The 12807-nt window shown below is 39.9% G+C and overlaps 1 protein-coding gene across 1 annotated transcript in view; it reads left to right on the top strand.

Moving 5' to 3' along the window:
* Positions 1-12282, top strand: part of LOC128373236 (ribonuclease inhibitor-like) — a 36803-nt gene extending 24521 nt beyond the window's left edge. The window contains exon 5 of the mRNA XM_053333529.1: positions 11289-12282. Coding sequence (XP_053189504.1) covers positions 11289-11316 — 28 coding nt within the window. The 3' untranslated portion in view covers positions 11317-12282. The remainder of the gene's footprint in view (positions 1-11288) is intronic.
* Positions 12283-12807: the final 525 nt, after the last annotated feature.

The following is a 12807-nucleotide window of genomic DNA, read 5'->3' as shown; positions in this document are numbered from 1 at the left end:
AGTCTGTCGCAATAGCACAGTTCAACCACTAGATGGCGACAGAAACCGTGTGTCCGCATTGAGGAGGACGCGGCAGCTGTCTGCTCTTCATCCCTCATGGAAATAAATGGAAACTAGCTTGAATCTGACTTGAAGCTGTTACTAGGAATATTATGAGACCAGACACAACTTTTAACCATGAACACAGCGAAGGTAAGACATCATTTGTAGTTGTACATTTACAATGGGAAGTTTGTTTGGATGAATATATTCGTGCTTGTTTAACTGCCCTGAGACGTTTTTAATCTATAGGGGGCGCTGTTTCCCCTCCGGCGGCTCTCAGGCTTCAGAGGTTAATAGTTACCGGGTTAATGTCTCCGTTGTTTTGTCTCCACTCCTCACCTAATGGTTATAACTTACATCACCAGACCGGCTAGCTAACGCTAATTAGCCAACTTAACTGAAGATGCTTGTTCTAACCAGACGTGGAGTCTGAAAGCAGCTTGTTGATGGTAAACAAAGCTGTCACTGCACTTTGATGTTGCTTCTCTACCAGGTGTGTAGTTGAAATGTTCTCTGTATTTTCATGACAAAAAGGCATTGTGTGTGTGTGTGTGTGTGTGCGTGTGTGTGTGTGTGTGTGTGTGTGTGTGTCTGTGTGTGTGCTTTACTGTGCATATGTGTGTGTGTGTGCTTTACTGTGCATATGTGTGTGTGTGTGTGTGTGTGTGTGTGTGCGCTTTACTGTGCATGTGTGTGTGTGCTTTACTGTGCATATGTGTCTGTGTGTGTGTGTGTGCTTTACTGTGCATATGTGTGTTTGTGTGTGTGTGTGTGCTTTATTGTGCGTGTGTGTGTGTGTGTGCGTGTGTGTGTGTGTGTGTGTGTGTGTGTGTGTGTGTGTGTGTGTGTGCGCGCGCTTTACTGTGCATATGTGTGCGTGCATATGTGTGTGTGTTTGTGTGTGCGCTTTACTGTGCATGTGTGTGTGTGTGTGTGTGTGTGTGTGTGTGTCACTGCTGACTTCAAAGTGTATAAATGAATAAATGTGTTGTTTTCTTCATGTTGGAGTAAAGTTGATAGTGTGAGTCTCTCAGTCAGAGATGATGAATTATATCTCAGAGGAAATCACTTCTAAAAAGTCTCAGCAGTGAAATAATCACTCAGGTTGTTTATTTAAAGTCTCATCAGCCAAAAGCAGTTTCTCCTCTTCCTTCAGCTGGATGTGTGTTTTACTGTGTGTGTGTGTGTGTGTGTGTGTTTGTGTGTTTGTACTCTGATGTTTCCTCACAGTGACTCCAGGCTCGCTGCCCTCTGCTTTCACTCCTCCTCATCCTTTCTTTCTTTAAGTCACATCTTCATTCAGCAGCCTCTGATAGTCACCTGACTGTTGTTTCTTCAGGAGCTCAGAAGTATCTATAAACCCTCTACAGCAGGGGAGTCAAACATGAGGCTCATGGGCCAGAACCGGCCTGCCAAGGGGTCCGATCCAGCCCACTTTACTTCCTGTCTTCTTTATAATGATCCGGCCCACATCAGATCAGATTGGGCTGTACAGTGTGTATCAGGAAAGTAGTCACACCCCTTCACAATGAAATACACACACACACACACACAATGAACAAGACAGTCTGAGGTAGAGCTTTGTAATGGGTTAGGGTGAGGTTAGTCTGGTCTGGATTCAGTTAAATTATTTGCTTTAAAACTCTAAAACTAAGTCTGAAGCCTACAACATGTCAAAGTCTAAAACTGTAATTGGTCCTCACAGAGATAGTAGTACAATAACACACTTACACACACACACACACACACACACACACATGTGACTTACAGTAAAAAAAGGGAGGAGCAGACAGGTAGGCAATAAAGGTGAAAGTCCATTTAGACGCCATTCATCAGAGCAGTAGGAGGAAAACAGCAAGTCTGAGGCAGGTGAGTGTTAATATCAGGACTGTAAATAATGATTACTGTCATTATTGATCAATCTGATGATTATTGATCACATTCATTGTTTAGTTGATTAAAGTGTGTCAGAATAATGTGAAATGACAGAGTTTGAGGTGTTAAACGTTGTTTCCTGTTGTTGTTTTCCTGGTTTGTGCGTCCTCACAGCGATGTAACGTGACTCACTGCTGAGCTCTAAATAGAGAGAAGTCACAGTTAAGAAGCACACACATGTTTATCTGAAGTCTGTTTGTTGGATTTAAACCAGAGTCAAAGTTTCTCTTTGTGATGACTAGAAAACACACATGGTTGTAGTTAAAGTCATGTCAACTAATAAGAAGCTACTAAGTTGAGAGGCAGGACTGGGTTTATTATACTGTGTATGTGTGTGTGTGTCTCCAGTGTTACTGGTTTACCTCTCAGACTCCAGAAGATGAAGAAAGAGGAGGAAGAGGAGGACGGAGCAGAGTCTGTAATATCCAGCTGTCTGTCTATGAAGAGTGACCGGTCTAAAGGCCGTACTCCAGACTTCAGTAATGAACCTGGACCCTCAGACACAAAGTAAGAGACTGTTTCTACTGTAAACTGAGCTGAAGATGATTCAGTTTAATATCATTTAAAATCAAACACCACTGACTGACAACACACACTCTACTAAACCATCTCCATCAGTTATCAGTGAGAGTCTGAAGATCTTCTGCAGCAGGTTCAGACATTTAAATATAAAGTATCAGCTGATGTGTTTATCAAAGCTGTGCAGCTCATGAAAATGTGTGTAAATGATTCAGTCAGACTTCATTCATGCATCAGACTCTACAAACACACTGTGAGTTTACAGGAGATAAATGTTCAGGATGTGTCATATTCATTCACAGTGTTTACACATGAAGAAGACAAGACACGTTTATTGTATAGAACATTTCAACAACAAGACAATTCAAAGTGATTCATATAAAACATGAAATACATCAAGACAGGATATAAAAGCAACATACGGCAAAATGTTGAAAAAACGTGTTGAATTGGAAATAAAATGAATGTAAAATAGAATAAAACAGATAAACAGCAGAATAAAGAGTCACAGTGCAGTGTGAGATATTAACCCTAAAGATGATTTAATAAAAAGCAGCAAACAGAAAAGTCTTCAGCTGTGATTTAAAGAACTGAGAGTTGGAGCAGACCTTCAGTCTTCTGGGAGTTTGTTCAGATATGTGGAGAATAAAACCTGAACTGTGTTTCTCCAGGTTTAGTTTGGACTCTGAGGACAGAAAGCAGACCTGATCCAGACCAGCTGAGAGGTCTGGATGCTTCATAACGTAGCAGAACATCAGAAATGTGTTTTGGCTCTAAATCATTCAGTGCTTATAAACCAGCAGCACGATTTTAAAGTCTATTCTCTGACAGACAGGAAGTCAGTATAAAGATCTGAGAACTGGACCGATGTGATCCACTTTCTTGGTCTTAGTGACTCTGAATTAGCTTCAGCTGTCTGATGGACTTTTTAGGGAAACCTGTAAAGACTCTGTTGCAGTAGCTGAAGATAAATGCATGGACAATATTTAATAAACCCTGCTGAGACATAAGTCCTTTAATTATTGATATATTCTTAATGTGATTGTTGCTGATTCATCAGACTGCAGACTGACCACTGCAGCAGAGGAAACTGAGTCTGATGTTTAACGTTTGCTGAAGATAAATGCATGGACAAGATTTTATAAACCCTGACATAAGTCCTTTAATTCTTCATATATTCTTCAGGTGATAGCAGGCTGACTGTTTATAATTCTGTAAGTTTGTAAAAAATCAGTTTCTAATTTTTTTGTCCTTTGAGCATTGACTGCATTATTTCTTTGTTTATATCTTTCATTTAGTGAACCAATATTTAATACAGGTTAAGAGACAAGGCTGGTATTGCTCTTTGATTTTCTAGTTAATAAATGTAAAGTAGCAGCAGGTAACCCAGGGTGATATTTACTAAGGATTTACTAACAAGTCAAACTGTGTCTGTCCTTATTTAGTAAAGGACTGCAGCAGCAGGTACAATGTTTGGTCTCATGTAATACAGACTGTGTCTTAACGTGTTCCTGTTCAAAGACACTAAATATGGGAGGAGGTCATGTAAATGTATAGAAACAGCCTGCTGCAGCTGATTTATCACTGCAGACTGACCACTGCAGCAGAGGAAACTGAGTCTGATGTTTAACGTTTGGGAAAAGTCAAATGTGTCAAACTGTTGTATCACGCTCACACAGAGGGAGAGAGACTATAGCAGAAACAGAGAGAGAGAGTAACACTCATGAAAAGATGCATTATGAAGATATTTAGCAGAGCTCTCTGTTCAGCAGCACAACACAAAAGAGCAGCAGTCTGTTATTTTTCACTAGTGGACTTTTCTGTTTGGCTCAGTTTCCTCCTGCTTATTGTTCCTGACTTTTAATGGATCAGAGTAGCTTAAAGGAGCCTGTGGAGTTTTCTAACAGACTAAAGTCATGTTCACATTGACTTACTCACCAAAACACATTGTGTGTCTCCTTGTGGTCTAACTAATGTGTTGAATTCACTTTCCTCCTCATCAAACATCTATTTTAAATCCTGCATTGTTTACATTAGTTTACACATGTCTAATTACTGTTGAACTCTTGTAATCTTACTTTATATTATTTCATTTTGAATTGAATGTGTTGAATCTCAGAGTCTGAAGAACAGAAACTGTGTAAGTGTGTAAATACTGACAGTCTGGACTGTTTATGTGGGGAAAGAGCTGCATGCAGCTTTTGAGCTGTCGGTTGGCCTCCACTAATGTCATGTGACATAAAGAATGTGTTCATGTCCACAGAGAGAGGAAGAGGAGGGCTGTTTCTGTGGAGGAGCAGCTGTCCTGCTGTTCTTTGTGTCAGGACGTCCTGAAGGATCCAGTCTGGGACCAGTCTGCTTCATCAGGAGACTCCTCCTGTCCCCAGTGTGCAGAAAGATCCAGAACCAGACCTGGACTGCAGACAGACAGTCAGACCAGCACTGTACAAAGTAAGACTGAAGATCTGTCTGCTGATGTCATCATCTCTGAAAACAGGAATCTACCTCCTCTATCCTACTGAACATTAACAGTCACACTGATTTCTGGTTCATTCTACCTTTTTTCTTCTCTTTCAGGAGAAAGTGGTCTGCAGGAGGTTTTAGATGAACATCAGATCAGTCTGAGCAGCACATGTGAATGTGTGACTCAAGGAACTGATGAAGCAGGAACTAAAACCTTCCTCATCAGCATCTTCACTGAGGTCCACATCACAGAGGGACAGAGTGAAGAGGTTAATACCCAACATGAGGTGTGGCAGCTTGAAACAGCTTCCAAGATGAAGACCCTCCATGACGCTCCAATCAAGTGTCAGGACATCTTTAAAGTCTTACCTGACCAACAGAAACACATCAGAGTGGTTCTGATGAACGGTGTCGCTGGTGTTGGAAAAACCTTCTCAGTGCTGAAGTTCACTCTGGACTGGGCACAGCGCTCCAACAACCAAGATATCAGTCTGCTGATTCTGTTCTCGTTCAGGGCGCTGAACTTGATCAAAGATGAGCAGTACAGTCTGCTCATGCTGATCCGTGTTTTCTATCCAACATTACAGAAGCTCACAGCAGAGAAGCTCGCTGGCTGTAAAGTTTTGTTCATCTTTGACGGCCTGGATGAAAGCAGACTTTCACTGGATTTCAACAACAGTGAGGTCGTGTCTGATGTCACACAGAAGTCATCAGTCAGCGTGCTGCTGAGAAGCCTCATCAAGGGGAATCTGCTTCCCTCGGCTCTCATCTGGATAACTTCCCGACCTGCAGCCGCCAATCAGATCCCTCCTTCATGTGTTAGCAGGGTAACAGAAGTACGAGGCTTCACTGACGACCAGAAGGAGGAGTACTTCAGGAGGAGATTCAGTGATGAAGAGCAGTCCAGCACAATCATCTCACACATCAAGACATCCAGGAGCCTCCACATCATGTGTCACATCCCAGTCTTCTGCTGGATCACTGCTACAGTTCTGGACCAAATGTTGACTCCAGACCAGAGAGGAGAGCTGCCCAAGACCCTGACTGACCTGTACTCACACTTCCTGCTGGTTCAGACAAAGAGGAAGAAGAACAAGTATGATGAGGGACATGAGACGAGTCCACAGGAGCTGACGGAGGCTGACAGGAACCTTCTTCTGAAGCTGGGGAGGCTGGCGTTTGAACAACTGGAGAAAGGCAACATCCTGTTCTACCAAGAAGACCTGGAGCAGTGTGGTCTTGATGTCACAGAGGCCTCGGTGTTATCAGGAGTTTGTACAGAGATCTTCAAAAGAGAGAGTGTGAGCTTCCAGAAATCCGTCTACAGCTTTGTTCATCTGAGCATTCAGGAGTTTCTGGCTGCAGTCTACATGTACCACTGTTACACCAGCAGGAAGACAAAGGTACTGAAGGACTTCTTGAGAGAATCAAAACTAAAGTCTTTCCTCAAGAAAGTTTCAGCTCATTTCAGAAACAAGCCATCTGACAGTGATCATGGTTTAACATCTCTTGATGACTTCCTGAAGAGAGTCATGGAGAAATCCCTCAGAAGTAAAAATGGCCACCTGGACCTGTTTGTTCGCTTCCTTCATGGCCTCTCTCTGGAGTCCAACCAGAGTCTCTTAGGAGGCCTGCTGGGTCAGACAGACAACAGTCCAGAAACCATCCAGAGAGTCATCAACAACCTGAAGAAGATGAACAGTCGTGATATCTCTCCTGACAGAAGCATCAACATCTTCCACTGTCTGATGGAGATGAACGACCGCTCAGTACATCAGGAGATCCAAGAGTTCCTGAAGTCAGAGAACAGATCAGAGAAGGAACTCTCTGTGTTTGACTGCTCAGCTCTGGCCTACATGCTGCAGATGTCAGAGGAGCCTCTGGATGAGTTTAACGTGAAGAAGTACAACACATCAAAGGAGGGACGACTGAGACTGATCCCAGCTGTGAGGAACTGCAGAAAGGCTCAGTAAGTCCAGACGTGATTAACATAATAAATCAGTGTAGATTAGTAGTTTAGTTCTTCAAATATAAAGTATATAAAATTATAGTGTAAATAGTGCTCTACTTGTTTATAGATGAAATAACTTGTCAGTTATATTTAGTCTCAGATGTTGTTGAGCTGTTTAAATGTTGAGTTTAAATAATGTTGATGTTTCAGTTGGTTGTTTATAGCTGTTTAGTTAATGTACAGTTATTCTATTTATTTCTAGTAATTATTAGATTTGACAGTTTTTTCTTCTATTTCTCTTCCTTTGTGTGTTGGAGGCTTCATTCAAACCTGGTGAAACACATGAAGGACTTTAGAGGTTGTGGTTGAGGTTTTATTAGAGCAGCATTTTATCACAACATATATCAGTATTTTACAGTTATCAGTGAAAGCAGTAAAGTTATTATTACATGATATATAATCAGACATACAGGTAATAGCTATGGAAGCCCATTTCCACAAAAGAAAGAATATAAAACTTTGCTTTGATAATAAAAATATCCTCCAAGTAAGTTGAAATTATGAGATAAAAAGTGTGCATGCGCCTCAATGGCAGTGTTTCGTCTGGTCTAACCACTATAGGTTTTACTTTACCTAAAAACCTTTTTTTTTTCTTTTTGTCTTGACACACACACACAAACAAACACACAAACACACACACACACACACACACACGCACACACACACAAACAAACAAACAAACAAACAAACAAACACACACACACACACTCACACACACACACACACACACACACACACACACACACACACACACAGTGAGACAGCATCAGCTGAACTGGGAGTGTTCTGGTAGCTTACTGGTCTGTGCTTTAATTCTGGTGCTGGACCTTTGTTGCATGTCATTCTCTGTCTCTCTCTCCTCTTGTTTCCTGTTTATCTCTCAACTGTCCATTAAAGGAATAAAATGCCTCACAAAACAAAGATTTCAATATTAAAAAGATGATCTGAACCACTGATGTGAAGATCAAATGTTCATCAAAATAGTGAATGTCAAACTGTTTGATCATCAAATGCATGAAGTAAATATAAAGTTTCCTCTTTCATGATAACATATGTTGTAATATTTGTGTCATTACAGACTTTGGGAATGTGGACTCTCAGAGACTCACTGTGAAGTTTTGGCCTCAGCTCTGAAGTCCAACCCTCATCTGACACATCTGGACCTGAGTAAGAACAAACTGTCTGTTTCATCAGTGAAGCGTCTGTCTGCTGGACTGGAGAGTCCAAACTGTAGACTGAAGACTCTGAGGTGAGTTCACTGACTGTAGCTTTGGTAGATTTATTTCTATTTATTAAATTCAAATTCTTATTATAGTTATAATAGTGCTCTACTTGTTTATAGCTGAAATAACTTGTCAGTTATATTAAGTCTCAGATGTTGTTGAGCTGTTTAAATGTTGAGTTTAAATAATGTTGATGTTTCAGTCGGTTGTTTATAGCTGTTTAGTTAATGAACAGTTATTCTATTTATTTCTAGTAATTATTAGATTTGACAGTTTTTTCTTCTCTTTCTCTTCCTTTGTGTGTTGGAGGCTTCATTCAAACCTGGTGAAACACATGAAGGACTTTAGAGGTTGTGGTTGAGGTTTTATTACAGCAGCATTTTATCACAACATATATCAGTATTTTACAGTTATCAGTGAAAGCAGTAAAGTTATTATTACATGATATATAATCAGACATATAGGTAATAACTATGGAAGTCCATTTCCACAAAAAAAAGAATATATAACTTAGCTTTGATAATAAAAATATCCTCCAAGTAAGTTGAAATTATGAGATAAAAAGTGTGCATGCGCCTCAATGGCAGTGTTTCGTCTGGTCTAACCACGCTCACAATATGCAAATGAGGTAACTATAGGTTTTACTTTACCTAAAAACCAAATAATAATACTACTACTTGAACTGCTGTGTGAAAATATCTCATAATTATGACTTTTTATCTCATCATTTCAACTTTTTATTATCAAAGCTAAGTTTTATCTTTTTTTTTGCATGTCATTCTCTGTCTCTCTCTCCTCTTGTTTCCTGTTTATCTCTCAACTGTCCATTAAAGGAATAAAATGCCTCACAAAACAAAGATTTAAAATATTAAAAAGATGATCTGAACCACTGATGTGAAGATCAAATGTTCATCAAAATAGTGAATGTCAAACTGTTTGATCATCAAATGCATGAAGTAAATATAAAGTGTCTCTTTCATGATAACATATGTTGTAATATTTGTGTCATTACAGACTTATTGACTGTGGACTCTCAGAGACTCACTGTGAAGTTTTGGCCTCAGCTCTGAAGTCCAACCCTCATCTGACATTTCTGAACCTGAGCTACAACAAACTGTCTGATTCATCAGTGAAGCGTCTGTCTGCTGGACTGGAGAGTCCAAACTGTAGACTGAAGACTCTAATGTGAGTTGACTGACTGTAGCTTTGGTAGATTTATTTCTATTTATTAAATTCAAATTCTTCAGTGAAGTTTCAAATATTTGGTTCATAATTTTCAGGATTTGCTGAACACAAATGTGTAGAATGTAAATGTTTTCAGGAATTTAAAATCCACAGTCTTGTTGTGAGTAAAAATGACTTCCAGAGTGTAAACTAATATGAGGCTTCAGCAGTCTGAGTTCCACATATCAAGTATGTTTGTGTTTCTTCAGTGTTTCCTTGCTGAGCTGCAGTGGAGGGATCCAAACTCAAAGAGGGAATTTACTTCTAAATATTCTGAAACTTTGAGTCACACTAATCAAGTGTGAGTCTACCAGACTGTCAAAGCCTCATATTAGCTTCAACTGGACTTATTACACACACACACACACACACACACACACACACACACACACACACACACACATATACACATACACTCACATACACACGCACACACACATACACACACACACACACAGTCACACACATACACACACACACACACACACAGTCACACACACATACACACACACACACACAGTCACACACACACACACACACACACACACACACACACAGACACACACAAATTTTCAAAACTTCTACATTTAAATCTTCTTAAGCTCTGAACAGATTATGAAACATTTAATAATTTCAAACATGAACTTTGTTTCTAAACTGACTTCATTTATTCTTTATTCAGATTGATGTTCTGCAGTTTGTCGAAGATCTGCTGTGATTATCTGGCCTCAGCTCTGAAGTCCAACCCCTCCCATCTGAGATATCTGGAACTGAGCGACAACAGCCTGAAGGAATCAGATGTGAAGCAGCTGATTCATCTTCAGCAGAGTCCAGACTGCAGACTGGAGACTCTGAGGTCAGTAGAGAGTTGGAGTCAGTCTGTGCTGGTTTCAGCAGTTTAGTATTAAACACAGTCAGTATCAAAGCAAAGATCCAGTATTTCCTGGTGAAGCTCCAACCTTCTCAGTGCTGCTTTCCTCAGTGAAGCTGTGAGAGGAGAATGGTGACAGGCTTTAGGAATCACAGCAGCTGTTTAGCTGAGAGCTCTGACTGATTGTCATGTGATGATTTAACAGCAGGAAACATCTTCAAATCCCACAGAGACTCTGTAGCTTTAAACTTTGATAAGAGTTGACATGTATCAGCAGTAAATCCATCAGTAAACTGATGAGTGAATGTCTCTGTTTCTGCAGTAATGATGTGTTCATGACTCTCAGCACTTTATTTCCTCTGTGTACTTGAGTGAAATCTGCAGAGGAAACACACTTGTAGGAGCCAAAATATGTTTTATGTTTATATTTGCTTCAGCTGCACGTATTGCGTCACATGCATTGAGTTACACATGGGTGTGGTTTCCCCTTATTTTACCTGTTCACTTGGGTGGCGACGGGAGTTTTGAACAAAGGGAGTTAGTAGAGCTCCGATATTTTCTGTTGACCGTCATCATCGTCTTTCATCACTTTATTCTCACAGTCGGATCACATCAGGATTTTTAAATGTTTGTGGAACAGCTGCTTCTCAGTCCTTTCTGATTTTTTCATTCAAATAAACTGCAGTAAAAATGTCATCTGGACTTCAATATGATTTTGTGGACATGTCACCTTTCAGAACAGTAGTCGCTACAACACTTGATAGTAAAAGTGTGTGCAGGTGTGTGAGCTTGGAGCTCAGTGTGTTCACTCCAACACATTAACATGAGAGCTGAAAGGAAGCAAGCTACGCTGCACAGCTGCTTCACTTCTGGTCTGAACAGGACTGAAGTCCCTGCTGCTCTTTATACTGGATGTGCTGCATCACTGACTGACAGCTGATCAAGTGAGTCTCACTAAACACTCGTTTATCTCCTCTGTTCTTTCTTCTTCTCTCATCAGCTGGGGGTCATGCTCTCTGTCAGAGTGAGAGTGAACATCCAGGAGTGTTGAGAGAGGATCAGCTGGATCCTGATGATCCATCTGGAGTCTGGATCTGGATTTTGTCGTCTTCGCTTAAGTCTCTTAACTGACTCCAAACTGAACAGTTATCTCTGGATTTAGCTGAAGTCAGCACTTTACAGATTAGTTCTACATGAGCTGTTTGATGCAGAAAAGATAAAAACAGGTGTTATAAGTCAGACTGTGAGCCTTGGCTCATATTTATCAAGCGTCTCAGAATCACACTGAGAGTTAACGAGGACTAAAACTAATGAATGAAGCAGAAGAGAATTGACTGTGACTTTCAGCAGGAGAAGGATTACTGCTGGGAGAGAGTGAGACGTGGCTGTTTTACCACAGTCAGAGCAGCAGAGTAGAAATAATGATGACGTGTTGTAGTTTTCTCACAGTCTCAGCTGGAAATATTAAACAGGGGTCATTTGGTATATTATGTGTATAGACAGGTAACCAGGCAGGTAACTTACCAAGGTTATGGAACATGCAGGTCAAATCATATCCTGCTTCTGTTCATAACAACATCAAGCTTGTGCTGAACAACTTTGTATTTATTGATTCCAGTCTAAGTTTTGATGATCATATCAGCAGCTGGTCCAGTCCTGTTTCCACCATTAAAACATATTAAAATAATATCTATAAAACTAACACAGAACACTGCTGCTGTCACACTTGAACTCAAACCAGGAACAGAGATCATATTGTTAAAGTAATGAAACATCAGATGGTTGTTTATCATTTGTCAGGAGGAAAATGAACAAGTTGAAATAAGTGAGAGTGAAAATATTGTGGAGGAAATGTGAGCCTGTTAACAAAGCTTCAGCTGTGATGGTAAGCTCCTCCCCAACTGCTCCCAGCTGTGTTTAATGTTAGAACAATGACACAAGATGGGATCCATCCCAGCATGCATCATAAGAGCTAGTAACGTCTTCATGCTGGTGACCCTCTACTGTGTGGAAAGTGTGTCACTCACTCTACCATGTGATTCAGTGTGTTCAGTGTTTTCATTTTGACTTTGTATTGAAATGTTTTTATATTATTACATTTTACTTTTTACTCCATATGCTGAATATTGATTGTATTGATTGTAGATTTTAAAACATTAGTGCTTTAATTAGTTTGTAGTATTTAACGTTCAGAGTTGATAATTAGTTGTATTCTGTATATTTTTATGAGCATTTATTTTCTCAGTTTTAATTATAGAGTATACTATGAGAAGTTATAAGTGTAATGCTTATATGTATATAATTGATTGACTAGGCAGAATGTACAGTACAGACCAAAAGTTTGGACACACCTTCTCATTCAAAGAGTTTTCTTTACTTTCATGACTATGAAAATTGTAGATTCACACTGAAGGCATCAAAACTATGAATTAACACATGTGGAATTATATACTTAACAAAAAAGTGTGAAACAACTGAAAATATGTCTTATATTTTAGGTTCTTCAAAGTAGCCACCTT

The sequence above is a fragment of the Scomber japonicus genome, chromosome 14, assembly GCF_027409825.1.
Source record: "Scomber japonicus isolate fScoJap1 chromosome 14, fScoJap1.pri, whole genome shotgun sequence".
Classification (NCBI taxonomy): Eukaryota; Metazoa; Chordata; class Actinopteri; order Scombriformes; family Scombridae; genus Scomber; species Scomber japonicus.
This window is presented reverse-complemented; position numbering and strand designations above follow the sequence as displayed.